This window comes from Mesoplodon densirostris, chromosome 16, assembly GCF_025265405.1.
Source record: "Mesoplodon densirostris isolate mMesDen1 chromosome 16, mMesDen1 primary haplotype, whole genome shotgun sequence".
Classification (NCBI taxonomy): Eukaryota; Metazoa; Chordata; class Mammalia; order Artiodactyla; family Ziphiidae; genus Mesoplodon; species Mesoplodon densirostris.
The window spans coordinates 35,629,016-35,655,253 of NC_082676.1; the positions used below are offsets into that span (position 1 = coordinate 35,629,016).

At 54.7% G+C, this 26,238-nt stretch overlaps 2 protein-coding genes and 1 pseudogene across 10 annotated transcripts; 2 read left to right on the forward strand and 1 right to left on the reverse strand.

Annotated features, from left to right (window-relative positions):
- Positions 1-1,235: 1,235 nt before the first annotated feature.
- Positions 1,236-15,097, reverse strand: GIGYF1 (GRB10 interacting GYF protein 1). 7 transcript variants are annotated; one of them, XM_060079352.1, is made up of 29 exons: positions 15,031-15,097; positions 10,964-11,097; positions 9,909-10,004; positions 9,251-9,494; positions 8,370-8,521; positions 8,017-8,124; positions 7,794-7,923; positions 7,598-7,693; positions 7,345-7,456; positions 7,124-7,232; positions 6,737-6,777; positions 6,349-6,519; positions 5,862-6,115; positions 5,624-5,732; positions 5,019-5,156; positions 4,709-4,809; positions 4,322-4,493; positions 4,033-4,199; positions 3,814-3,914; positions 3,613-3,729; positions 3,379-3,479; positions 3,166-3,248; positions 2,923-3,072; positions 2,617-2,844; positions 2,189-2,373; positions 1,932-2,092; positions 1,683-1,846; positions 1,466-1,595; positions 1,236-1,376 (listed from the first exon to the last, which is right to left on the reverse strand). In XM_060079352.1, exons 6-29 carry the CDS (start codon positions 8,049-8,051, stop codon positions 1,324-1,326), a joined length of 3,108 nt encoding a protein of 1,035 aa, XP_059935335.1. In that variant the 5' UTR covers positions 8,052-8,124; positions 8,370-8,521; positions 9,251-9,494; positions 9,909-10,004; positions 10,964-11,097; positions 15,031-15,097; the 3' UTR covers positions 1,236-1,323. The 7 variants fall into 7 exon arrangements, with proteins under 7 accessions (XP_059935335.1, XP_059935341.1, XP_059935334.1 ...); XM_060079358.1 differs by lacking the exon at positions 15,031-15,097 and adding an exon at positions 14,435-14,525 and having other exon boundaries at positions 2,189-2,370; XM_060079351.1 differs by lacking the exon at positions 15,031-15,097 and adding an exon at positions 14,435-14,525.
- On the forward strand, positions 14,666-25,122 carry POP7 (POP7 homolog, ribonuclease P/MRP subunit). 3 transcript variants are annotated; one of them, XM_060079361.1, is made up of 2 exons: positions 14,666-14,984; positions 24,440-25,122. In XM_060079361.1, the coding sequence occupies exon 2, from the start codon at positions 24,450-24,452 to the stop codon at positions 24,870-24,872; it is 423 nt and encodes a 140-aa protein (XP_059935344.1). In that variant the 5' UTR covers positions 14,666-14,984; positions 24,440-24,449; the 3' UTR covers positions 24,873-25,122. The 3 variants fall into 3 exon arrangements, with proteins under 3 accessions (XP_059935344.1, XP_059935343.1, XP_059935342.1); XM_060079360.1 differs by lacking the exon at positions 14,666-14,984 and adding an exon at positions 23,970-24,189; XM_060079359.1 differs by lacking the exon at positions 14,666-14,984 and adding an exon at positions 23,970-24,185.
- LOC132477071 (small ribosomal subunit protein uS2-like) lies at positions 15,000-20,443 on the forward strand (annotated as a pseudogene).
- Positions 25,123-26,238: the final 1,116 nt, after the last annotated feature.

Here is a 26,238-nt window from a genome sequence, read left to right on the forward strand (position 1 = left end):
GGCAGCCTACCCCCGACCCAGGAGAGACAGACACTCCCATTCTTGACACCCCACCCTACCCAACATTTAAAAACATGAAGGGAGCAGGGAGGGGAGAGGCCGCTTGCTCCTCTCCCATTTGGTCAATGGAGGGGTCAGGGCCGAGCTGGGTGGTCCATATCCCACACAGCTGGCTGCAGGTGGGGGGCTCCCTTCTAACAGCCCCGCACTGCAACCAGAAGCCCCAAGCGGCCCACTCCTGTGGCCTCCTCGGCCCCTCGCCTACCCCCTTCACAGGAGGAGCAACAGTCATTAAGTGGCGCCTCTCTCCAGCTCCTGGAGGAACTGCTCCGCCCCCACCTCTCTCGGGTTGAGGCAGCGGGCGCAGCAGGGGCTCGTGGCCCAGAGAATACATTCATGTGGCAAGGCAGGGAGCTGGGACTTTCAGCTTCACACCCAGGCCGGCCCCGCGAATGGCAGCGGAGGGAGAAGCCCCTCACCAGGGCCAGAGTGGAAGTTCTGCCGGCCTGACAGCCAGATGAGGTTGGCACTGCCGGCCCTCTCCCATCCACCCTGTCAGCTGGCGCAGGGTGGCAGCCTGGGGCACTGAGGCGGCCTGGCCCATTTGTGCAACTTTCCCCAGAAGCAGCAAAGCCAAGGGGCTACTTTGGCCCCCACCTCAGACGCCTCTGCCACAGTCACAGCAACAAGGGAGCCGTTCACAGCGGGTCCGGCCGGCGGGGCTGAGGGGGCCTCGCTGTGCAAACTGCTGGCACCCCAGCTTCCAGTTACCCCAGTGGCCCACCGTGTGGGGCAGGGAGGGTAAGTGCAGCCTCGGGGGCCAGGCAGGACAGGTCCGTGGGGCCTGTGTCCCCACTGCCCCAAAATAACAGTGTGTTTTTTCTTTCAGTCTCCTAACCATTTTTTTTGTTTGTTTTTCTTTTTTCTTAAAAAAAAAAAAGAAAAAAAAAAGAAAAAAAAAAAAAACGAAACAAAAACCTCTGTGGATCTTCCACTGTCGCTCCCCCTATCCCCAAAAAGGAAAGGGAGTGCTTAGAGTCTACTTCTTAACAATTTTTTTTGTCTCTCCTAATGTTTTCTTCAATGTTGTTTAAAATTAAAAACAAAAACAAAACAAAACAAAAAAACCCTTCCCCCCAATCTGTAAAGTGCCTCGTGGTGGGTGAGTTAAGGTGCATCGTGTGGTTTGTAACAAGTGCTGGGGACCCTGCCCCTGCTTCCTCCTATGCTCCTCGTGGGGAGCCTGCAGGCCGGGGACCCAGGGGTCCAAGCCACTGCTGCTGCCCCTGGCCTATAGCCCAGGGTGCTGGTGGGACGGGCTGGTCAGTAGTCATCCACGCTCTCGATCTCACCAGAAGGTCCATGCAGGGAGTACCCTGAAGCCAGGGGAAGCTGGGTTTGAGCTCACCCACCCAGGCTCCTGCCCAGTGCTGAGCAAGGAGCCTCCTCCCCACTCCAAACTCACCCAAGATGCTGGGGTCCGAGTGCAGCATCAGTGCCCGCCTCTTGGCCTTGCTGCCCTCCCCAGAGCCAAGTTTGGTGCTGTGGTTGGTCTGAAAGGCTGTCTGCAGGGAGCCACTGCTCAGCCAAGCCTCCTGCAAAGCAGCGGAGAGGGAGGGGGGGCGGTCAGGGGAGCACTGGGCACCCTCACTGCCTCTGGCCAGGGCTCTGTGAAACCTCACCTGCTGCTGCTGCCGCTGCTGGCTGGCCTTCTGCTTGGCCCTCCGCTCCAGGAATTGTTTGGCAAATTCTTTGGCTTCCAGCGTGTCCCCCAGGCAGGAACGGATATAGTCATGGACGTCGTAGGGGGATTCCACCTCCTTGAGGATCGCTACAGCCATGGGCACTGAGGGGCAGGATGGGGCTGTCAGAGCCCACCTGATGTGGGTCTGGAACCCCCAGCCCGGCCTCCCGGGGAAAGCCGCCTGTACCATCCAGGCTGCCCGTGGTGCTCAGCGTGTGCAGCATCTGCTCACACCACTGGGTGAAGCCATCCTGGGGCCGAGGGATGCCCTGGAGCAGCTTCAGCAGCTTCTCTTCCTCCTCCGTCTTTTTGCGCACAGGCCGACCTGACAGGTGGCTGTACGAGTCACTGAGCAGGACGGAGGTGAATCAGAGACAAAGACAGCAATGGGCTCAGGGGTCCCGCATCCTTCCACCCCCCAGGCCCGCAGGCCCCAGCACCCACCTGAGAGAGGGGCTGCTGCGGCTGTTCTTCAGGCCCAGGCTGCGGGCCAGGCTCCCGCTGCTCTTGAGGGTGTCCTCCCAGAGCCCCAGGCCGCTGCTGCTCCCACTCTTGTCGGGCCCGCCCCACAGCGGCCCAGCCTCAGATACCCACTGGTTCAGGGGGGTGGCGCCCAGGCCCCCGAGCTGCTACAGAGGGCAGTAAGTCAGGGCGGCCCAGGCCGGGACACACACACTCAAGAACGCTGAGTGGGAGGTTCGTTCAGGTGGCAGGGGGGGCCGGAGAGGTGAGGGCCTCACAGAAGAGAGCGCCTCCAGGGTCACATGGGGACCGGTGTGCCCCCCACCCCGGGTCACCCCGGGAGCTGACCGGACGGGGTTCCCGAGGGCCCCAAGGTGCCAGCCAGCAGGGGCCAGGGGCAGCCTGCTCACCACACGGTGGTTGGGAGCCTGGGCCCGCGAAGACTCCCGAGGCGGGGGCTGCTTATGCATCTGCCGCTCGCCCTCCAGCTGCAGCTCCAGCAGCGTCTTCATGGACAGGCCCTGCTTGGCCAGGCCGGCCCACAGCGGGGGCGGGGAACTGGGCGCAGGAGGCACGGGGACAGCAGCCACCGCCTGCTGCTGCTGGAGTAGCTTCAGCAGGAGCTCCTGCTGCCGCACCTGAGGCAGAGACGCGGTGAGGTCCGGCGGGCACCCCCGCGTGGCCCGGGCAGGACGCGCGCTCGGCCGGGCCCCCACCTGCTTGCGCCGAAACAGCTCCTCTTCTTCCTGCCGCCGCTTCTGCTCCTCCTGCTGCTGCTGCTGCTGCTGGCGGCGCTTCTCCTCTCGGCGCTTGCGCTCCTCCTCCTCCCGCTTCGCCCTGAGCTCCACTTCTCTGCGCTCCTGGAACTGCAGCGGTCGACATCGGACCTGACGTCAGGCCTTCCCTGCCGTGGCCCGGTCCCCGACACCCGAGGATTCCAGCCCCAGATGCCCACTCACTTTATGCTGCAGCTGGAGATGTTCTAGAATTGGACCCTGAGTCGAAGAGTTAATTGGTATGTCCCAAAGACTGGCCTCACCGCCTGCAGGGAGCAAAGGCAGCTGCAGGAGGGAGCTCAGGCCTCAGGGTACCCACCCGCCTGCGACTGTTGGGGACAGGGAGGGGACTTCAGGACTCAGGACGGGCTGGGCGGGCAGTGGCTGGCCACACACCTGACTGTGATGAGGCTGAGGTATGTATGTCCCAGAGGGGGCCCGAGTCTGGCACTGACAGGGACCTGTTCATCGTCGGGAGCAAGTTCTGGTCCCCACCCCTGGGGAGCGAAGCACCAACACTCAGCACCCTACAGCCATCTCCAGCCCGCACACACCCCGCCCCCTGCCACGACCCGAGGGTTGTGCGCGCAGCCACGGGAAGACAGAGCGAGGACGGAGCATCCCACACACCTGGGGGGCTTGAGAGCTTGGAGCTGCTGCAGAAATGCGGTGAGCTGCTGCTGCGGCGGTGGCGGCAGGTCCCCCAGAGCCGCCTTTTCCCGGAGCGCACACTGCGGGAGCTGGCGGCTGCCGAGAAGTGGGCGGGCATGAGGTGGGCCGGCCACAGGGCCAGCATGGCCCTACTGACAAGCCCCGCTAGGCCCCCCATACCTGCCGACCAGCTGCAGAAACTGCTGGTGCTGCAGCTGCTGGTACAAGGCGGCTGCCGCCAGCTCCTGCTGCTTCTTCAGCCGCTCCTGGTCCATGTTTCCCTGAGTGAGGGCCAGAGAGTTCCGGCGGCTCTGACCTTGGCTTGCTCTGCAGCACCCGCTGCCATCCGCCAGGCTCCCACCTCCCGTCCCTGCTCTGTGCAAAGGGGGGTATGCTCACCAGCAGTGGGGGTGGTGAGGGCCCAGGGGCAAAGGGCACACGACCCCACATCTTGATCACCTCACCCAACGGCTGGAAGCCCTCATCACAGCCCCGCTTCACAAGCAGGGCCATGGAGAAATAGCCCGCCTGGAACCACTCCGCCATCTCCTGTGTCGTGAAGGGGCCTGGGCCAAGGGAAGGGGGGCTGCGGTCAGAAAGGTGCGCCAGAGGAGCCCTCGATGAGAATGGTGCTGTCCCCACGCCCCAGCAGCCCCTCCCTCCTGCGTGCCCTGCTTCTCACGGACACCTTGGATCTCCCCCTGCGGGTCCTTGTAGAACCACTTCCGGGCTGCGCCATGGCTGAGGGGGAGGGCGGTGGCAGCTGCAGAGTGGCGCAGGCCCTGGGCCTGGATGGCCGCTGTGAACTGCTCCTCCTCCAGGGAGCTGTCCTGCAGGGAGGCCACGAGCTTCTCCGCCTCCTGGGAACCCAGGGAGAGAGGGGAAGGCTCAACCGGCCAAGCCCAGCAACATCAGACGGGGCTGGGGCTAAGGTAGGGTGGGGTCAAGAGAGCAGGTCCTAACACAGCAGGACCGATGGGGAAAAGCCTGGAACCGGGGCAACGACAGACGGAATAAAGACTCTCTGTCCCCCCAGAGGGGAGGATCCCCAGAGCCTTCTCAGGCCCCCTCACACCTGCTGCAGGTGCTTCAAGCCTTCATCATCTTCCAGATCTCCAGGTGGGCCCGGGGGTGAACCCACCCCAGGACTCAGCTGCACTGCCCTCATATCGTCTCCTAGAAGGAGCAAAGAAGGGAAGGTGGAATGGGTGAGTCCAGAGAAGGGGGCGAGACAGTCCCCTTTCTACCACCCTTATTCCAGAAAAGTCGGCGCTAACTCTGGCCCCCCCACAAACACTCCTTGCACCTCCTTCCCACAGGGAAGGGGAGCATCTTCCCCACCAGCCCCAGGCTCCAGGGAAAGGGTGGCCCTGCCCTCTGGCTACCTTCAGCTGCTGGCAGGTCTTTCTCCATAGCATCATCGCCTTCCCCGTTACCTCCCCAGAGTGGGCCCAAGCTGGGCAGTGGGGATGGGGAGCTGGACTTCTCCTCCTGAGGAGGCAGTGGGGTCAGTTCCTTCCCACCTGAAAGGGAAGGGTAATTACCAGAATTCAAAACCAAAGAGCCAGAAGGCCTTAAAAATGGTTTAGCACAAACCCTCCCATTTGTGGCCAGAAGGGCCTCTGGGTATTGAGTCCACCCACGTATCTTTGGTCAACACAACTAAGATTCGGTGAACTGACACGACAAACCCCGCTTTGCACACTTCCTCTTTTGCCCCTTCGGTAATGGACACGCATCCATATCACCATCCAGGGCTGTACACACAATACCACTGGTTTAATACTGTGTTCAACAAGATTCAAGGGACTGTTGAAGGTCATTTTGATTCTGCTTTGATTTTTATCTGACCCTCGGCCTTTTGGACACAGCCCTGCTGTTTCCAGGCTCCTCCCCACACTGTGTCGGCACCTGCCTCCCTCCGTGCTGCCCGCAGACCCCGCTTGCTCGAGGCTGCAGGCATCCTCCTTGCCCCACCGCGCAGGCTCACCCGCCTCAGGCCCCTCCTCGTCCAGCCCTTCGGAAGGTTCTTCCTCCTCTTCCTCCAGACCCTGGAAGTCGAGCTCCTGCTCCTCAGGAATGGGCTCCTTGGGGCCCTTCTGCACAGGTTAGGGGATATGACAGGGAGGTGAACGGCAGATGAAAAAAGGGTGGAGTGAGAGGACCCCCTCGGGGCAGGTTCCCACCAACCTCTAAGAAGAGTCTCCCCCTCGCCGCCTCGCAGATACCTTGAGAGGCAAGAAGGCCCCGGAGGCATCGAAGGTGCCCATTTCTTCATCCTCATCGTCCAGACACCACTCCGGGAGCCCATCCTTGTCATCATCAAAGCCGTCAGGCCCTCGGCACCTCCGGAGGTGAGAGCTGCCCCCACCACCCCTCCCCTCCTCTTCACCACACCCTCCTCGATCCCCTCGCAAATCAAATTCAAACTTGCGACGCCGGTCCCCATGTTCCCGCCAGCCAGCAGAGCGGGGGCCGCCATCTGGGCAGGAAAAGTCAGAGAAGGAGAATCGGTATCCCAGTCAAGCCAGAGTCCCCACTCTTCTGCCGCCCACCGGGACCCCCGGCCCGGAACAACTGGCACTTCCGGGACTGCATTCCCACCCGCCCCGCTCCAGAACTCTCTGCTCCCTCTGCCTGGCCGCAGGTGCCCACCCTCACAGGAAGTTCTCGCTGCCCGCCACCCCCACAGCGCCCACCTGGCCCCAATCTCACCAGGGCTGGCAGAGCGCCAGCGGTCGCCATCTCGCCGGGGTCCTGCCCCAAGTCTCCAGCTGCCTTCCTCCTCTTCCTCTTGTTCCTCTCGGAGAGAACGCCAGTTCTCGCTATCTGAGCGGGCATGCTCCTTCCTCGGGCCAGCCCCTCCCTCATCAAACCCGGATCGCGCTTGGGAGCAGGGGAAGACACAGTCAGCGGGCGGCGGCCATGGACCCTGCAAGACTCTTACTATACACCTTGCTGGGAAAGAGGAGCCCAGCTCCGGGCCCTCCTGCCCCTACCACCTCCCCCAGGAAACATCCCCCAACCGGGGCCACCCAATTCAGTCCTCCCCCACCTCTTAACGACCTCAGGGCCTGGCCACCACCCTCGCCACTCTCCATACCTCCATCCCTCCTAGCCGACTTCTCAAACCGCCTCTCGCTTCTGTGGGAGGGACAGGTGTGGGTCAGAGGCCAGTTCCGGGTCAGAGGACAGTTCCATCCCCAACCTGCAGGATCTCTGCTCACCTTGTCCATTCTGCCCTGAGAGGTGCAGGAGGTGGGGGGGGGGGACTGGGGGGGGCTTGGAAGGAAGCCCAAGGACGTGCCCAGAGAATCGGAAGGAAAAGGGCAGGGTCATAGGGGGTCAGAGGGCACAGAGAGAGCTCTCTGACCAGGGCTGATCTGGTGGGTCTCCTGGTGCCCTCTGATGACAAAGACCCAAGCCTCCCTCCATGAGACCCTGGGCCCCTCTCTGCTCTGCCTCTATGCCACCTTCTCCCAGCCTGCACCTGTCATCCCAGCTCTGGCTACGCTGGATCTCCCGGGGGTTTCGGCCAAAGGCCCCATCGCCTTCTTCAATGCTTCTTTGGTAAAAGCAACTGTCACCGCGGCCGCGGCCTGGAGAAGGAATGAGGTGCGCATGGGAAACCTGCCGGCTCACCCCTCCAAGTCCTCAAGACCGCGAATCCCACCGCTGCCCGCCCCAGAACACGCCATCACCCCCCTCTACCTCGGCTCCGCGTGCTGCCCCTGCCACGGGAGGCGCCACCTAGGGGGGGACCAGCCCCTTTCCCCATCAGCCTCAGCACAGCCACACTGTTCACTGACAGGGAGAAGTTTCTCTGAGGAGGGAGCCAGGGGTGGGAGTGAGGACCCAGGCACCTGACCGCTCCCACCCCATCCACAACCACAACTCCACCACCTGCCTTCCCAACTCCAGCCCCTCCATGGTGGAGACGCGGCACCCGCCGGCAGGGCCCCACCTGCTCCTCCTCAGTCAGAGGCTCCAGCGCCAGGGGCTGCAGCGGCTCCTCCTGCAGCACCGCAGCAAACTCCTTGTCTTGCAGCTCATCGGGGACCTGTCAACCGGGGCAGGAGGTATCACATGCTCCTGGGCCCTCTCCACTGGCCAAGGCCAAGTGGGCAACTGGGCCACACCCCACCCCCGCCCACCCCTACCTTGCTCTCCTTGACATAGAGGGCCAGCATCTCCTCTCGCCCGTAGCGATAGTCAGCCAGCTTGTATTTGGGCATGGCGGGGGATGGGGGTGGGGAGGCCACACTGCCACCACTAGAAAGGGCCCTCAGCCTGCAGAAAGGGCACGAGAAGGAGAGAGACAGAAATCTGAGCAGCCCTGTCCTTCCCGGCTTCTCTGCGCCACCCAAAGCACACCTGACTCACCACTCAGGCCCAAAGTTGAGGGTCTCTGCTGCCATTGTGGAGCTGGGCGTGTCCTAGAGGTCGAGGGGATGAGCGGGGGCGGGTACCTGGTGTTCACTCTCCAAACACCTGTGGAGACGTGGGGGACACTGGGCCTTGGAGACAGCACACCCGGAGAGCCCGAGAGGATGAGGACTAGGTGGGTACAGTAATGGGCTCTATAAGGACTCGCCTAAGCCAGCCACGTGCCACTCACACCATGAGTTAACCAAAGAGTCAAGATGGAGGAAGGCCTGGGGGAGGGAAGGAAAACAGGCAGCCAGAACCCCTTCCAGCTTCTGCAGGGGGATGCCCTCCCTCTGGCCCAGACTCACCTGGCAGCCTTGCCCAGGGAAGCAGGTAGGGCAGGAGTCGGGCTCTCTCCAGGCAAGGGCCTGTGCTGGAGTGAACCAGGGTCCCCAGGCAACTGGATGTTGGTCTGACCAGAGCAGTGCCCAGGGAGGGACCTTCACATCTGGGAAAGATCCTTATTGAGGGGCGAAGAGAAGTGGGGTTAAATTAATGGTCAGACAGACCTCCCTGCCTCCAGCCCTCCTTCGTCTTGCATAATGAGAAGGCCCACAGCTGCCTGGAGGCCGCTGGTTATGGAGCACAGGGGACCCCAGGCCCTGCTCCTCCTCATCGCTGCCCTCCACTCATCAGGCCTCTCCAGCAGTCAGTTCACTCGGCAGAGCCTGGCGGAGGTGCTGGGGGGTGGCAGGGAATGCCAGGCACCTCCCGACAGCTCAGCACTCTCGCCAAGTGGCCCAGCATTCAGTAAAGGGGTGCCTGAGGTACACGTGGATGTTTAGGACAAAGATAAAACACACACACAAACAAGCAAAAAACCCACTGGAGTCCCAAATGTTTTAGAGAGAGAAAAGGCCAGTTATTAAGAGGGTTAGAAGTTTATCTGGCAGCAAAATTACCTCTCCCCTGAAAACACTCAGGTCTGGCCGCTTGGCAGCTAGAATCCAGAGACTCAGTTTGGGGAGAGACCCAGTACAAGGGGAGCGGGGGCTATTCCAGAGCCCGAGGTGGGGCGCGCTGAAGGCCGCGGCTGGCCACTCCAGCCAGCGTGCCCAGGGCTCACTCACCAGGCCGGAGTCTACACCGAGGCCCGGTCCCTGGGATCGGAAGAGCCCGATCGCAAGGACAGAGGGCTAAGGAGGGAACGACGTTACCGTGATACAAGCTAGGAAGAAGGCTCCCTCACCACAAAGCAGGAATAAGGTCAGAGTTACTGAGGCTGACAGAAGCGGTTGTGGTGGCAGCAGCGACCCGTCCCTCTAAGGAACAGCGGAGGCGGCTCTCAGGAGGTGGCGCATCCCTGGTGGTGCCAAGCAGAGGGGGGGAGGGCAGGGTCTCAGGGAGCCGTGCAAGGGCTTCCCTCACTGGCTGGGGCGGAGGCGGGACCGGAGCACCTCCACCGTTCCCATCGACTCCAAGACTCCACAACTCTGGGAAGGAAGGAAGAAGAAGGGTTTCCACCAAAGGGGCCGGGGGAAAGCGGCTCTCCTCCACAGCTGCAGCCCAGAACACGGAGCAAACTCCACGACAGACACGGGACCCACTCCCAGAATCCCAGCATCCTAGGGTGAAATGCAGCTTGAGAGACCATCCAGAGCAGGGCTGACCTCCCCCGGCACGGGTGTCTCTTCTACAACAGCCTCAGCTGGCCATTTCTGGAGCTGGAGCACGCCACAGCCCACACGGCCGTCAGAGAAGACAGGCCTGTTGAAAAGCTCTGTCTGTCACTGAATTCGAGTAGGCCTCCCAGAACAGCAGAGTCCGGTTAGTTCTGTCTATGCTACAACCCTTATGTAATTTGGCCAACGAATGACTCTTGAAAACATTAGCTAAATAAAACATACCAGTCACGGAAGAACAAATATTGGATGATTCCTCTCACGTGAGATTACCAGGGGAGTCAAATTCAGAGAAACAGAGTAGAACAGCGGGTGCCAGGGCTGGGGGGGCAAGGAGAGTGGGGAGTTGTTTAACGGGGACAGTTTCAGCTGAAATGGGGCAGATGAAAAAGTTCTGGGGATGAGGTGGATGGCTGCACAACAACGTGATGAATGTATTTAACGCTGCAGAATTGTATCCTTAAAAATAGCTAGGGTGGGGGCTTCCCTGGTGGCCCAGTGGTTAAGAATCCACCTGCTAATGCAGGGGACACGGGTTCAAGCCCTGGTCTGGGAAGATCCCACATGCTGCGGAGCAACTAAGCCCATGAGCCACAACTACTGAGCCTGCGCTCTAGAGCCCGCGAGCCACAACTACTGAGCCCGCGCTCTAGAGCCCGCGAGCCACAACTACTGAGCCCACATGCCGCAACTACTGAAGCCCACGTGCTTAGGGCCCGTGCTCCACAAGAGAAGCCACCTCAATAAGAAGCCCGCACGCCACAATGAAGAGTAGCCCCCGCTTGCTGCAACTAGAGAAAGCCCGTGCGCAGCAACAAAGACCCAATGCAGCCAAAAACAAATAAATAAAAATAATTTTTAAAAAACAGCTAAAATGGTATATGTCATATTTGACCATTTTTAAAAGGCTTGTGGGGGGACTTCCCTGGCAGTCCAGTGGTTAGGACTCCATGCTTCCAATGCAGGGGGCTCAGGTTTGATCCCTAGTCTGGGAACTAGGATCCCACATGCCGCGTGGTGCGGCCAAAAAATAAAAATAATAAAATAAACATGACTGGTTAAAAAAAAAAAAAAAAAAGGCTTAGGGGGAAAAGAAGACATTTGAGGATAGCTATCACATACTAAGTCTTCATCACTCCAAGAAAACAAACTCAGGAGAGGCTGTTCTGAGCCTCTTCCAGGCCACCCCAGAAGAGTCCCATCCTAGACGGATGGGACAAAGAGTCCTGCGAGCATGGAAAGCTGCTGCGGGGTGAGAGGACAGAAAGGGGACAACTCACCCTCCCACCCCTCCAGGGAGTGGCAAAGGCGGCTGGCCGCCGGGCGCTTCCCACTTCAGCCGTCGCCCTTCTGTCCTGGTTGCAAGGAGTGAACTGAGAAAAAGCGCTGGCTCCCGGAGTGAGAAGCAGGGAAACTGCGGAGGCGAGAGAGACAGGCAATCAGGCGAGAGGAAGTGGAGGAGCGGCCAGTGAGAAAGGTCAAGCGTCCGGGCGGGCCCAGCCAGGGGAGGCCTGGCTCCCAGAAGCCGGTGGCTGCCTGGCCCTCCAACTGCGGGCAGCACACACGCGCCCCACCGTTTCTAGCTCCAAACAGGCGTGCGTCTTTCCCACGTGCTTCGTCAAAGCCACCGCTTCTCAACTGGGGGCAACTCTGCTCCCCAGGCCACATCCGGCAATATCAGGGGACATTTGTAGAAGGTGTGACTGGGAAATGCTACTGGCATCCAGTGAGCAGAGGCCAGGGTTGCTGCTAAACATCCTACGCTGCACAGGACAGCCCTCACGGCAAAGAGTTATCTGGGCCCAGATTACCAACAGGGGCACAGTTAAGAAACCCGCCTGTGCGCCGCAGGCAGAAGGTAACCATGCCTATTGTCTGTTTATGGGGAAGAATGTAAGACAAGAGAAACCAAATTTACTCCAGCTCATTCCTGCCTCTGAAGAGCAAGGAAATCATTCCCTAATTACACTGTCCCATGAGAGAAATCTGCAATCCTGCCAGGAGGGAAATCCTCGGGAAAAGAATAGATTAAACAAAATTGTCCTAAGTCTGTCACAAACTTTGAAAGCCCAGCATTTGGATCCCCTTCCAGTGAAGGAAAGAGCAGGAGGTGGCAGGCAGCGGACGGAGACGGCATCGCTCCCTGGCTACCTGACCTAAGGGTGGTGTGCTTAGCCCCCACCTCTCAGCATCTGTCTGCCTCATCTATCCACACCCTGCCCCCTTCTCCTTCTCAAGCCTCAGCATACCCTCACTCCCCGAGCACCTGAATTACTGCTCTTAAAAGACTGCCCCCTGCCGGAGTCCAAGGGAGGGGACACACACTGGTCCTGGGTGCTCACAACAGGCTTGAGGGAACACGAGGGGAGCCTGTTCTCTGGGGTTCAGAACTCGCAGGAGAAGGAAAAAATCCAGAGAATAGGCAGTCCCAGTACACACTAAGTTAAGAACGTTATTTCCTCATTCCATCACCGCGAAAATTAGCCCCAATCCATAGCAACGTGCTTTGGCACAGGAAGGTACCACTATTAACAGAAGTAGGATACCAAATTCCCCAACATTTGAGCAACCACCCAGCCCCAAGCCTGTTGGAGGTGACTCTGCCCTTTCTCAGGACGGAAAGATTCTCCATGCGGGGTAGGAGAACTCTTGAGACTTAAAAAGAGGTGCAAGCCCATGTTCTTCCCAGCTGGTCAGTTTTCCCAGCTCTGCCCTCTGAGCCATCATAACAAAGCCCCGCGGCATGTCTAGTTAACAGTTTTCAAAACACTTTCACACTTTACCTCATTTGATCCCTTCTTGCCCACTTGCCCAGTCTTGGGCTCCACGCAGAGAAAACAAGGAAGGGAGGCTGCAGCTGCCCTGACAGGAGATGCTGACGTCTCTGACACCCTACCTGAGACTGGAAAAGGGGCACATGTGCGGCAAGAACCACCCCAAACTCACAAGCACACTTTGTGAGTTTTAAACCATTTTTAATTTCTCGTTAGAATTTTTAAAATCCTTCCCATAGGGACTTCCCTGGCTGTCCCGTGGTTAAGACTTCACCTTCCAATGCAGGGGCTGTGGGTTCGATCCCTGGTTGGGGAGCTAAGATCCCACATACCTCGCGGCCAAAAAACCAAAACATAAAAACAAAACAAAACAAAAAACACAGAAGCAATACTGTAACAAATTCAATAAAGACTTGAAAAATGGCCCACATCAAAAAAAAAAAAAAAAAAAAAACCAAAAAAAAGATCCTTCCTGTAGCCACTTCTTCTCACCTCCTCTGCTCTAAAGTGGGCCTTTTTTTTTTTTTTTTCCTATCCCAAACTCCAACTACAGATGTAAAAGCCAGAGCAAACTGGGGTCCTTTAATCCATCAAACCACAGACAACACTGACACATCTGCTGTCTGAGAAAGACAGGCCAGGAGTCTAAGAACAGAACTCACTTGACTGTAATCACCATGTGGGACCCCTCGAGGTCCCTGGTCCCCGCCATGGCAGCCACACAAAGCCCAGATCTGTTCCAGCCCTGCCCAATGACACACTAGACCTACCATCTAGGAAATAAAACTGAGGGTGGGGTGAGGGTTGGTGGCCTGGGACTGCACAGGGAACGGTACCGATGAAGGACCAGAGAGCAAACTCCCACACTGTGAGAAGCTAAGGGGACCAGCCTGTTGGTACCCAAGGTGTTTCAGATACAAAGCCAAGGGGCGGGGGCTAAATTGCAACCGCGTGTCAGCTCTTGGGCAGCAGAAAGGCTGTGGAGGCTGATTTCTGGAAAAGCAGCAATGAGAAGCAAGAGGGGAGTGAGACTGGGGTGGGTGGATGAAAGAGCTGGCCAACAAGTACTGGTTGAGCGTCGATCCCCGGGGCTAGGCCCGGCCCTATGATGGACCAGACCTGTACGCTCACTGGGAATTCTAGTAATGGCTGGGAAAGACATGCGAGATGAGGGTCTTTTTAAAGTTAACTTGGAAAAAAAAAAAAAAAAAAGGCCAAGTGTGAGGGGCCATGACTGGGGAGCTGCTGAATCAGGGGAGATGGGCTGGGAAGGGCCCAGCCTGGCGACAGGACAGACTAAGGTGTATCACACGGCCGGGCAACCGGGAGGAAGAAGACCCCAATGACCAAGCACTAATGTCGCTCGCTGAAAGGAAATTTAGGCGAAGACCCAGGCGAAGTGCTGTGGTTAAGAGGAGAGGCTTCCACGTTAGCCAAAAGTCTCGGAAAGCTTGGACTTTAAGACCCGCCGGGCCCAGCTCAGGCCGATAAGAAACCAGAGGCGCGTTGGTGGATATCTCCGGGGAGAACCGGGCATTAGGGTCCCGGGCCCCCGGGCGGAGGATGCGGGCAGGAGTAGGTGGGGGGCCTGGGCCGGGCTTCCGAGGGCCAGAGAGCTACCGTTAGGAGCGCGGGGGTGGGAAGGAGGCGGGCCGGCCCGGGAGGACGGCGTGCCCTTCAGGGAGGGGGCGCCAGGTGCGGGGGCGCGGGCGGCCGCCCCCGGGAGGGAGCCGGCCTCCCTCCGAGCGGCGCGGGGGCCCGGCCCGCGCCGGGGGAGGGTCAAGCGGGGAGGGCCGGAGGGCGGGCACACCGGGCGTCGGGGGCGGCGGCCTCGGGAGGAGACGGGGGAGGGTCCGTGCCGGCGGCCCGCGCTCCCGCTTTGGCTCTGCAGGCTCCGCGCGGCCGCCTCGGCGTCGGGGGCGGGCCTGGCCCGGGGCCGGACGCGGGCCGGGGTCCGCGGGGCCGCCGGGCGCTTACCGCGGCGGGCGGGCGGCGCGAGGCTCCGGTCCCGGGGCGTTGGCGACGCGCGGAGGGCCGGGGGGCGGCGGCGGCGGGGGAGGGGGCGCTGGCGCTCCCGCGGCGGCCGCTCCTCTCTGTTTGTGTTTGTAGCAAGATGGCTGCCCGCCTCGCACCACGTGACGCGGACGCGGGGCCGCGGGGCCGCCCCCTCCGCCCCCGCCGCGGCTGCCGCCACCGCCACTGCCCCCTTTTGCTACTTCGGCCCGCTCCGACCCGCACGGCCAAGCGCGCTCCTAGCGTGCCCGGCGGGCGCGGCCCGGATGCCCGCCGCCCCCGACCCCCCCCGCCCGGCACGTGACCCGGGAGCCCGGTGCCTCACGTGACACAGCCTGCTGCGGGCCGGGGGTGGTGGTGAGGGTGTCCCCGGGGTGCTCCCCGGCTGCCTCCCCGCACGTGATGCGCGACCATCGCGACGAAGGCCTCCGCTAGCGGCATCGCCCGCCTCCCGGACGGTCGGCTTCCTCCGGGAAGCCCGCCTGGATTGAAGGAGACCACGTACAACCCAGAGGTGTGTTCGTCAGACATCCCCGGGGTATATGAAATAAACGAGGAACCTAATGGTTTAGAAACAGTCCGAGGCAGCACTGGCTGGTGAGACCTGGAGTTTCTCTCTGGCTCCGCCATCGACTAGACCCCTAGACCTCGGGGGTGAAGGAGTCGACGCTGTCGGGCCTCAGTTTCTGTTTTATAGTAAGGTATTGATGCTCTGCTCCGCCCCATCCCCGGCCCCCATTCCACTCCCTTCCGGAGTGCTGAAAGAATTAAAATAGGTGAGTGTGAAAGGCTTCGGAAAGAGAGAAACTACTATGCAAATGTGAGAAGTAGATTGACACCGCCTTTGTTTAAAAAGGGGGTTTTCAAGAATGACTTTTCCGATTCCCTGAACTTTTTAGGATGAAAAAGTCTTGTGTGTGTTTTCACCGTCTTCTTTGGAAGTTATGCCAGAATGTATACTCTATTTCCCAGCTTCCTAAAACAGCCGTTACCAAAAACAATATAATCCTCAGGACAGGGAAGGGTAAATTCAGACTTGGAACTTGAGTCCTCTGTGTTTCGCCAAAACGGAGCGCCGACCTCCGGAGCTACCAGGAAGGCCCTTTGTTCTTGCACGGAGCACACCCCAGGTTTCTATGCACTTACAGTTTTCGTGTCTGCTTTTTTAAAAACAGTTCCCTTATCTTCCTTGCAGTCAGGATTCCTGCCTCAGTGTAGTCAGTGAAGCTGCTTGTTCACAGGCTGGAAAATGCAATTGTTTAAAGCGAGGGCTTATGTGCTGGTTCCATCCCATACTGACCGTGGCCTTGGGCAACTTTAGTCATCTCTGAGTCTCTGGATTGTATGGTAAAGCACTTAACACAGTGTTTGGTATAGGGCAGGCACTCCACAAATGTTAGCTAGTGGGGCCTTCTGGGTCCACAATATTCACATTGTTAACTGTATGAAAATGTATCAACAGAATCCAATCTCCAATCAAGTTCTTCTCCTAGAACAAAGTTCTCAAGTTTATGACAGCTGGTTTTTCTTACTCCAAAGCTTTTGTTGTTGCTTCCCCCCCCCCCAACTTTCCTAGATTGTGTCCTACCCTCTGAATAAGGTCTTAGCCTTTTGGCCTGTTTTAATGATTAATTAGCAAATGTGAGATTGTAAATTATGGTGGAGAAATGGGACAGGGGAAAAGGGGGAAATCCCTGTGAAGGGGAAGCAGTCAGGGACAGTGGTGGCCTGTGCTGAGCAGGAAGGAAGGGCAGGATTTGGGTAGATTTAAGAAAAGTGAGCATCAGCTTTAGAATAGTGACAAGCCAGGCTGATGAGAGAAGAGGACCTGGATTGCTAGTTGGATGAGAAGTGAAGTGAAACTTAAGTTGAGGGCTTCGAATGCTATCATGAAAATGTTTTTGATTGGACAGTAGTACCTACCTACCTACCAGATGCTTTGTGTCAGGAAGAGCACGCTGGACTCCAAGGTAGAAGATTGGAGTGATTGATGGATCACCCTGGGTTTCCTGTATACTGTCTTGTGATCCTGGCCAAGTAATCTGCCCCAGCCGTAAAGTGAGAATGCGTTTGCTGCTGATGACACTGTGGAAATTGAATTGTATAAGCACCCTCTTTGAGAAAGGAAACAAATCAGAACTGTGACTCTCCCGTACAAAATTAAAGAAAAAATTTGAATGAAGAAAATCACTTGGACCTAAGATATTTTTGTTTATTCAGGTTTATTCAAGACTATGCTGTAAAATATCTTGGTCTGTGTTATTTTCAATGTGGAAGCTTTTGAACTAAACAAAGAGATGTAGTTAGATGATTTATCGAGATGAAAGGGAAGTCTCAAGTAAGAGTAAACAGCCAAACTCTCTGCCTTTTTGTCTAATGGCAGATTCCCCTGCAGAGTTTTCCTTCGATGAAATGCAAAATGGTAAGGACCATCTTAGTGTCAAATCAGGGTATTACAATGCTTGGCTTCACCCACCTAAATTGCGAACCTTTTTCTGTAAAAGTTTGGAAAACATTTTAAATATCATGAAAAGACACACAGCCTGAGTAATGGAGTGATAGCTCATAAACTGTGCTTATTGTTAATTATCAGACAGAATGGGCCTTACAATTAATTTATTGCATTCAGATTTACTTTCCTCCATGAGCTAAGTTCTTTGGTCAATCAGTGTAAATGCTCGTCAAGTCACCAATGCAAAATTACCACATTGCTAAATCCACTGGTTTGTTATCTTATGTGGCCTATCAGCAGCATATGACACAGCTGGTCACTACCTCCTCCAAGAAATGCTTTCTTCACCTGGCCTCCAGATCACCCTGTCCCTTTGTTTTCCTCCTACCTCATCAGCTGCTCCTTCTGCATTCTTTGCTGGTTCCCTCCTACTTCCCTATCTCCCAGGGCTCAGACCTTCCAGACCTCTCCATTGTAACAGCAGGGACTGCACAGGATCTGAGCCCAACTGCTAGACATTACTGCCTCACCTTAGCCATTGCGTCCTTTGGAAAACCTTGGATCCCCCCAAGGTCATTGGCTGTACCTCCTTGAGGATCCACTGAACCCTATACATGCTCCATGCTGAGCAGTGGTCACACTGTCTTGCTCATCTTGTTTGCCTTCCACAAGAAACTCTGAGCTGCTCAGCACAGTATTGTTCTAGGATGTATCTAGTCTTCCAGCAGCCTAATGGGTCTCCTTGATCCAACTTTTATTGCTGGTATGGATGTACCACACTTTAACCAGTCACCCATTGAAAGACACATGGGTTGTTTCCTGTCTGGGGCTTTTACAAACACTGCTATTACAAAAACTGCTATGGACATTTGTGTACGAGTTTGTAAATTCCCATGTGTGCTCTTGCTGGGTCATATGGTAAGTGTATGTTTAATTTTAGAAGAAACTGCCAAACTATTTTCCAGAGTGGCTGGACCATTGAAAATTTCCACAAACAGTGTATGAGAGATCCAATTTCTCTGCATTCTCCTAAACACTTAGTATTGTCAAAAATTTTAATTTTAGACATTCTAATAGGTGGGTAGTGGCATCTCATCATGGTTTTAATTGCATTTCCATAATGGCTGTGTTGAACATCTTCTGGGCTTATTTGTCATCCTTATACCCTCTTTGCTAAAGAACCCTCTGTTCAAGACTTTTGCCCATTTTCTAATTGTTTTTGTTTGTTTGGTTTTGGTTTTTTTTGGCTGCGCCGGGTCTTAGTTGCAGCACTCGGGATCTTCGTTGTGGCATGCAGGATCTTTCAGTTGGAGCATGCGAACTCTTAGTTGCAGCATGTGGGATCTAGTTCCCTGACCAGGGATGGAACCCGGGCCCACTGCATTGGGAGCACAGAGTCTTAGCCTCTGGACCACCAGGGAAGTCCGTAATTGAGTTTAGAGAGTTCTTTTTCTATTCTGGATTCAAGTCCATTGTTGGATATGTGATTTGCAGGTATTTTCTCCCAGTCTGTGGCTGGGTGGTTTTTCACAGAGTAAAAGTTTTTAATTTTGATGAAGTACAATTTATCAATTTTTTTCTTTCTTTTTTTAAAGCATATATTACTTTTCACATATTTATTTATTTATTTTTGGCTGCATTGGGTCTTCGTTGCTGTGCATGGGCTTTCTCCAGTTGTGGCGAACGGGGGCCACTCTTCGCTGCAGTGCGTGGGCCTCTCATTGCAACGGCCTCTCATGCTGTGGAGCACGGGCTCCAGGCACGCTGGGCCCCAGTAGTTGTGGCACGTGGGCTCAGCAGCTGTGGCTCACAGGCTCTAGAGCGCAGGCTCAGCAGCCATGGCACACGGGCTCAGCTGCTCCACGGCATGCGGGATCCTCCCGGACCAGGGCTCGAACCCACGTCCCCTGCACTAGCAGGTGGACTCCCAACCACTGTGCCACCAGGGAAGTCCCCAACTTTTTCTTTAATGGATCGTGCCTTTGGAGTTGTATCTAAGAACTCTTTACCTGACCCTATGTCATGAAGACTTTTTTTCCTATATTTCTTCTAAAAGTTTTTTTTTTTTTTTGCGGTATGCGGGCCTCTCACTGTTGTGGCCTCTCCCGTTGCGGAGCACAGGCTCCGGATGCACAGGCTCAGCGGCCATGGCTCACGGGCCCAGCCGCTCCGCGGCATATGGGATCCTCCCAGACCGGGACACGAACCCGTATCCCCTGCATCGGCAGGCGGACTCTCAACCACTTGCGCCACCAGGGAGGCCCTCTAAAAGTTTTATAATTTTCCATTTTATGTTTAGATCTACCATCCATTTTGTGTTAATTTTTTGCATAGGGCTGAGGTTCAGTTCTTTGCCTATTTATTCAGTTGTTTTAGCACCACTTGCTGAAAAGACTCATTCTTTCCCCGTTCAGCTGCTTTTGCACCTTTGCCAAAAATCAGCTGGCTGGCTTTTCCGCGCCAGCCAGACAGGGGTCCGTACGGCATTGTTCTGGATTCCCATCGTAACTTAAAGGGAAACTTTCACAATTTCCAGAGCCCTTGATGTCCTGCAAATGAAGGAGGAGGATGTCCTCAAATTCCTTGCAGCAGGAACCCACTTAGGTGGCACCAACCTTGACTTCCAAATGGAACAGTACACCTACAAAAGGCAAAGTGATGACATCTACATAATAAACCTGAAGAGAACCTGGGAGAAGCTTCTGCTGGCAGCTAATGCCACTGTTGCCATTGAAAACCCAGCTGATGTCAGTGTCATATCCTCCAGGAATACTGGCCAGCGAGCTGGGCTGAAGTTTGCTGCTGCCGCTGGAGCCACTCCTATTGCTGGCCGCTTCACTCCTGGAACCTTCACTAACCAGATCCAGGCAGCCTTCCGGGAGCCAAGACTTCCGGTGGTTACTGATCCCAGGGCTGACCACCTGCCTCTCCCAGAGGCCTCTTACGTTAACCTGCCTACCATTGCTCAGTGTAACGCAGACTCTCCTCTGCGATAATGTGGACATTGCCATCCCATGCAACAACAAGGGAGCTCGCTCAGTGGGTCTGATGTGGTGGATGCTTGCCCCGGGAAGTTCTGCGCATGCGTGGCACCATCTCCCGTGAACACCCATGGGAGGTCATGCCTGATCTCTACTTCTACAGAGATCCTGAAGAAATTGAAAAGGACGAGCAGGCAGCAGCTGAGAAGGCTGTGACCAAGGAGGAATTTCAGGATGAATGGATTGCTCTAGCTCCTGAGTTCCCTGCTACTCAGCAGGAGGTGGTGGACTGGTCTGAAGGTGTGCAGGTGCCCTCTCTGCCTCTTCAGCAGTTCCTCACTGGAGACTGGAGTGCTCAGCCTGCCACTGAACACTGGTCTGCAGCTCCCACTGCTCAGGCCGCTGAGTGGGTAGGAACAAGCACTGAGTGGTCTTAATCAGTTCTTCCACAAACTCTTAAAATGGAAATAGGTTGACGGAAAATAAACAGTTTCTTAAAAAAAAAAAAAATCAGCTGGCTGTACTTGTGTGAATCTATTTCTAGGTTCTCTGTTCCATTTTATTGATTTTTGTATCTGTCCCTTGGCAGATGTCACACTGTCTTGATATTGTGTTTACACAGTAAGTCTTAAAATCAGGTGGTGTGATTCCAACTTTTTGTTTTTCAAAATTGCTTTAACTTCTCTTGCCTTGCCGTATAAATTTTACAATAAACTTATTTACATCTATAAAACTTCTTGCTGGGATTTTCACAGGAATTGCATTAAATTTGGAGAGAATTGACATCTATACTATGTTGACTATTTCAATACGTTGACACGGTATATCTCTCCATTAATTTAGATCTTTGATTAGCATTTTGTAGATTTAAGCAGAGTTTGTACATGTTTTGTTACATTTAGACTTAAATATTTTTCACTCCCCCTCCTTTCCTCCTCCCCCTTCCCCTCTCTCTCTGGAGTGATTGTAAATGATTTTAAATTTTGGATTCCAGTTGTTTATTGGCAGTATATAGAAATACAATTCATTTTTTTTTAACTTTTTTTTTTTTTTTTTTGGTTGCCTTGGGTCTTCGTTGCTGCTCACGGGCTTTCTCTAGTTGCGGCGCTCCGGGGCTACTCTTCTTTGCAGTGCGCGGGCTTCTCATTGCAGTGGCTTCTTCTGTTGCGGAGCACAGGCTCTAGGCGCGCAAGCTTCAGTAGTTGTGGCTCGCGGGCTCTAGAGCGCAGGCTCAATAGTTGTGGCGCACGGCCTTAGTTGCTCCGTGGCATGTGGGATCTTTCCGGACCAGGGCTCGAACCCGTGTCCCCTGCATTGGCAGGCGGATTCTCAACCACTGCGCCACCAGGGAAGCCCTACAATTGATTTTTGTATGCTAATCTTGTATCCTGCAAACTTACTAATAAGCTAATTTATTAATTATATGTTTTTTTGTAGATTCCTTGGGACTTTTTATGTATATACAACCATGTCATCTGCAAATAGAGACAGTTTTTTTTCTTCCTTTACAATCTTTTCTTTGCCTTATTGCACTGGCTGGGACTTCCAACAATGAGAGTGGTGAGAGACGACATCCTTCCCTTGTTCTTGATTTTAAGAGAAAGGTGTCCAGTCTTACACCATTAAGTATGATGGGAAGCTGTAGTTTTTTTTGTAGATGCTCTTTACCAGGTTGAGGAAGTTCCTTCCATTCTCTTTTTGCTAAGAGCTCTTATCATAAATGGGTACTAAATTATGTTAAGTGGTTTTTCTGTATCAATTGACATGATCATATGTGTTTTTTTCTTTAACTTGTTAATACGGTAGATAATACTGATTGGTTTTCTTATACTGAACCAGTCCTGCATCTTTGGAATAAACTCTACTTGGTTGTGGTATATCATTCTTTTTATATACTGCTGGATTCAGTTGCTAACATTTTGTTGAAAATTTTTGCGTTCATGAGAGGTATCCATCTGTGATTTTTCTTCTTCTGTATTATCTTTGTCTGGTTTTGGCCTCATAAAATTAATTAGGAAATGTACCTTCCTCTTCTGTTTTCTGAAAGAGATTGTGTAGAATTTGTGTTACTTCCTTTTTTTTTTTTTTTTTTTTTTTGGTAGAATTCACCAGTAAAACCGTGTGGACCTAGATATTTCTTGTTTTAAAGTTTTTTTTTTAACTGAATTTAATTACCTTAATAGTTACAGAGTTATTCAGATGATCTATTTCGCCTTGGGTTAGTTTGGTAGTTTGTTTTCTAGGAGCTGGTCCATTTTATCTAAGTTGTGGAATTTATGTCTGTAGAGTTGTTTGTGTTGTTCTCCAAGTATAATTTAATGTTTATGGGATCTTTAGTGCTATCCCCTTTCATTTCTTATAATCATAATTTGAGTCTTCTTTTTCTTGTTCTCTCTTTTTTGTCAGTCTCGCTAGAGGTCAATTTTATTGACTTTTTCAAAGAACCAGCTTCTGGTTTGAGTTTTTTTTATTGTTTTTCTGTGTTCAGTTTCATTGATATTTGCTCTTTATTATTTCCTCCCACCTTCTCCCTTTGGCTTTACTTTTTCTAGTTCCTTGAGGTGGAAGCTTAGGTTATGCTTCCATTCTTTTAAAAATACTGTTCAGTGTTTTCCAGAATACTCCTTGCTTCCCTGAAGAATTCCTGTTTGTCCATCAAAAATCTGTTCAGATGTCACTTCTGAGATGGAGTAAGGTTGTAGCCAGCATTTCCTCTTCAACCCCAAATAACCCCCCAAACTTGTAAGAATCTGAAGCTAAAAGAACCACAGGATTTAAGTGGTGCTGGGAGAGTTCTCAGGAGCCTGGCCTCTTTCCAACCTCCAGTCAAATGGTGTCAGACTCTACCCCAGGCAACTAGAGAGAGGTGTGGGGGGGCGGTGTGCATAAAAATGCCAGCTCAGGGACTTCCCTGGTGGTCCAGTGGTTAAGACTCCTCGCTCCCAATGCAGGGCACCCGGGTTCCATACCCGGTCAGGGAACTAGATCCCACATGCTGCAATTAAGAGCCCGCATGCCACAACTAAGACGCAGCACGGCCAAATAAATAACTTTTTAATTAAAAAAAAACGGCTAACTCACGTGTAGGCTTACAGTTTGTAAGGTTATATTGGGTTTTGCAACTCAGTAGCAGGACAGGAATTCTCATCCCCATTTGAGTGATGAGGGAACTGAGGTCCTCACTGCAGGTCTAACTCATTTTCAAATGGAACTCTACAGAAGCTAAACCAATCTGGGCAGAAAACCTCTTCCCACTGGCCGTGGGGAGCCACCAATCCCCAGGTGTTGCCCTGCACTTTCCCGCCAGGGGGCGCACGTCCGTACTCCCAGGTGGCGGGCAGTGACCGAAGAGCTGGTGGCGGGTGGGGGTGGTGGAGGGGTCCGAGTGGGTCAGGGGGCCCCAGGGGAGCTGTGAAGTCTGGACCTGCAGCTCATAGCTCGCGTCCCCAGGCGCTGGCCTGGGAGGTCAGCCCTGCCAGACGCAGGGAATAAGGACGGGTCCCCGTGAACTGCAGAGGAGTCCCGGAGAGCTGTCCTCCGCCAAGGGCCGGGCCTCACCACTCGTTACCCGCCCTCGGTCTTTGGGCAACAGGAACCTTGGGCGGGAGGTCAGTTCTGCCAACTCTGCCACATCTCCTCTGACCCGAGGAACTGCGATGGACGCGAGAGTGCAGACTTGACTTCAGACCCCTTCGCGATCACGTTCTATGGAACTCGCCGCCCTCCCTGCTATCTTTGGAAGACCCTTACCCCCAAATCCTCTACGTCCCTACAATAGCCTCCACTCCTCCCTTCTCCCCTTCGGGACACCTCCGCGAACCGGGGACTCGGATTGGCCCAGGAAAGCTGACCTCCCCTTCCCAGATCCTCCCCAGCTCCGACTTGGTACGCGCCTCCCGCCTCCGCGCCCCGCCTGGGAGGAGTACACGTGGTAGATCCCATCACCCCCAGAAGCCTCGCGTTACTCAAACACATCGCGCGGTTTTGCGAGCTCTCCGGAAAGGGCGGGGAGAACGGAGGCCAGGAAGGCGATTCGTGGATCCCGCGGGCTTGGCTGCAGGAGACGAGCGCGCGTGCGCACTCGGCACCCTTTTCAGGAGCCAGGCGCCGGCTGGGTTCTATCGCTCGAGCGTTCCGGCGGCGTTCACCTTTCCTTCTCTTCCCTTCTTGGGGCCTGGGGGTCGCGGGCAGCGCCCTATATTCCGGCCGGTCGGCGCAACGCTTGAGTGCCCTGGCAAGGGAGCGGGCCGCGGCGCGTGGAGAGCACTGTGGACCGGAGAGAGTAGGCGCGGAAGAGCTGGGGAAAGGGGGCGGTGGAGGGGCCTGGAGGTTGGGGGCGATGTGATGAATGAGTAGGAACTGGGGGTGGGCTAGATGCGGGAGGTTGAGGTGAGTGGAAGGGGACTGAGGGTGGAAGGGAATAGAGGCGTCGAGTGCGCCTTCTCCCGGCTTCACCCTTTGGGCAGGAAACGGGATGAGAAAGGAAGCGTTGGTCGCTAGTCACCCCTGGCTGATCTCGTCTCTTCCTCGTGCCAGGGCACACAGCATGGCCGAAAACCGAGAGTCCCGCGGAGCCGTTGAGGCTGAGCTGGACCCGGTGGAGTACACCCTGCGGAAGCGGCTCCCCCACCGCCTGCCCCGGAGGCCCAATGACATTTATGTCAACATGAAGACTGACTTTAAGGCCCAGCTGGCCCGCTGCCAGAAACTGCTGGATGGAGGGGCTCGGGGTCAGAACGCATGCAGTGAGATCTACATCCACGGCTTGGGCCTGGCCATCAACCGCGCCATCAACATTGCCCTACAGCTGCAGGCTGGCAGCTTCGGGTCCTTGCAGGTGGCTGCCAATACCTCCACCGTGGAGCTTGTCGATGAACTGGAACCAGAGATTGATACGCGAGAGCCGCTGACCCGGATCCGCAACAACTCGGCCATCCACATCCGTGTCTTCAGGGTCACACCCAAGTGATTGAGATGAGGCTGGCCCACCTTATCCACCCACCCCCGTACAGCTAGGCTCAGATGTGGCTCTTCTTGTACTGAGTACTGTTATGGACCTTCTTCCAGAGCCATGTAGGAAAAAGCCTGTCCCCTTGCAGCCCAGAGGACTCTGAATTGAGAGGGCAAATACTGTCTTTTGTTGGGCCCAAGCAGTGGGGCCTCCTGAATCTTTGTGGTCTGTAACCATTGTCGTATACAATAAAAAGTATCAAGTTGTGTTGGTGCCCGGCCACCCCGCTGCACTGTCTCTCCCCTGTGTAAATTCTGGAAAGGAGAGTAGGAAAGACCTTTCAAGGATTTAGGTACAGTAGGGGAACCCCAGTGTTTCCTGCCTTCACAGAAAGAGCATAAATTGTACTACGGACACTGCAACCTAAAACAAACTTTAGCACAGTGCAGAAGCCTGACAATTCCAATGTTTGCTTTAAAATATTTCATCCTCACAGAAGAAGGCAGGGCAGATAAAGTATATACTCTCACCTGCTGGAGTGCAGCTGGGGTGTAGTTGTATGCTAGGAAAGCATCAGGTTCTCTCCTGGCGGTTCCCAGGCACAGGAAGGGTGAGGGTTTAAGGGTGAAGAAGGCAAAGATGGGGGCCTCCTTTGTATCAGTCTGTGGTAGGGACTGAGACACTGCTTCATTTGATTCCTGGTCCTGTGGGGCCCAAATTGTTCTAAACAGCTATGGTCCAGAGCCCTTCAGACCCTTGTGGCTGGGCTGTTCTAAGCAGGAAAGGATAGCCTTCCCTTTGAATTACTGGGCACACAGGTCATAAGTACTTTTTTGTTTGGATATTTGTAGGAGGATCTGGTTTTTCATGTTTATCAAGTCACCTAAAGCAATTTTTATCAAAGTGGGTGGTGACCCATATGTTGGTCTTGAAACCAATTTACTGGGTCAAAGCTTTTTTAAAAGCAAGTAAAAAAAAAGTACAACTTCAATGATAACATTTTGTTGACACTTTCAGTTACAGATGTGTATATAGGCACATGTGCTAGTTATGACATCAGTTTTACGGTTGGGCGTCAATTTTACTGTTGGGCGAGGTCACAGGAGTTTGAAAACCTTTGATCTAAAGGTTAGTAATAGAATTTGAAGGCAGTTTGGTTTGGGGTTCTGAAAATTAGCCTTCTCGTTTAACAAAACCTCTCCCTCTGGCTTGAGTATTCCTGTTGACGAGGGATTCATGCTGCGGAAGTGACTGCCAGCCACTCAGGAAAGTGAACTCCTTACAGAAGGACTAGTGCTTCATTCTAACAACTAAATACATGCTGAGTGCCTACTGTGAGCCGAGGCCTGGGCTGGGCCCTGGGGATACAAAGATGGGTATGAAA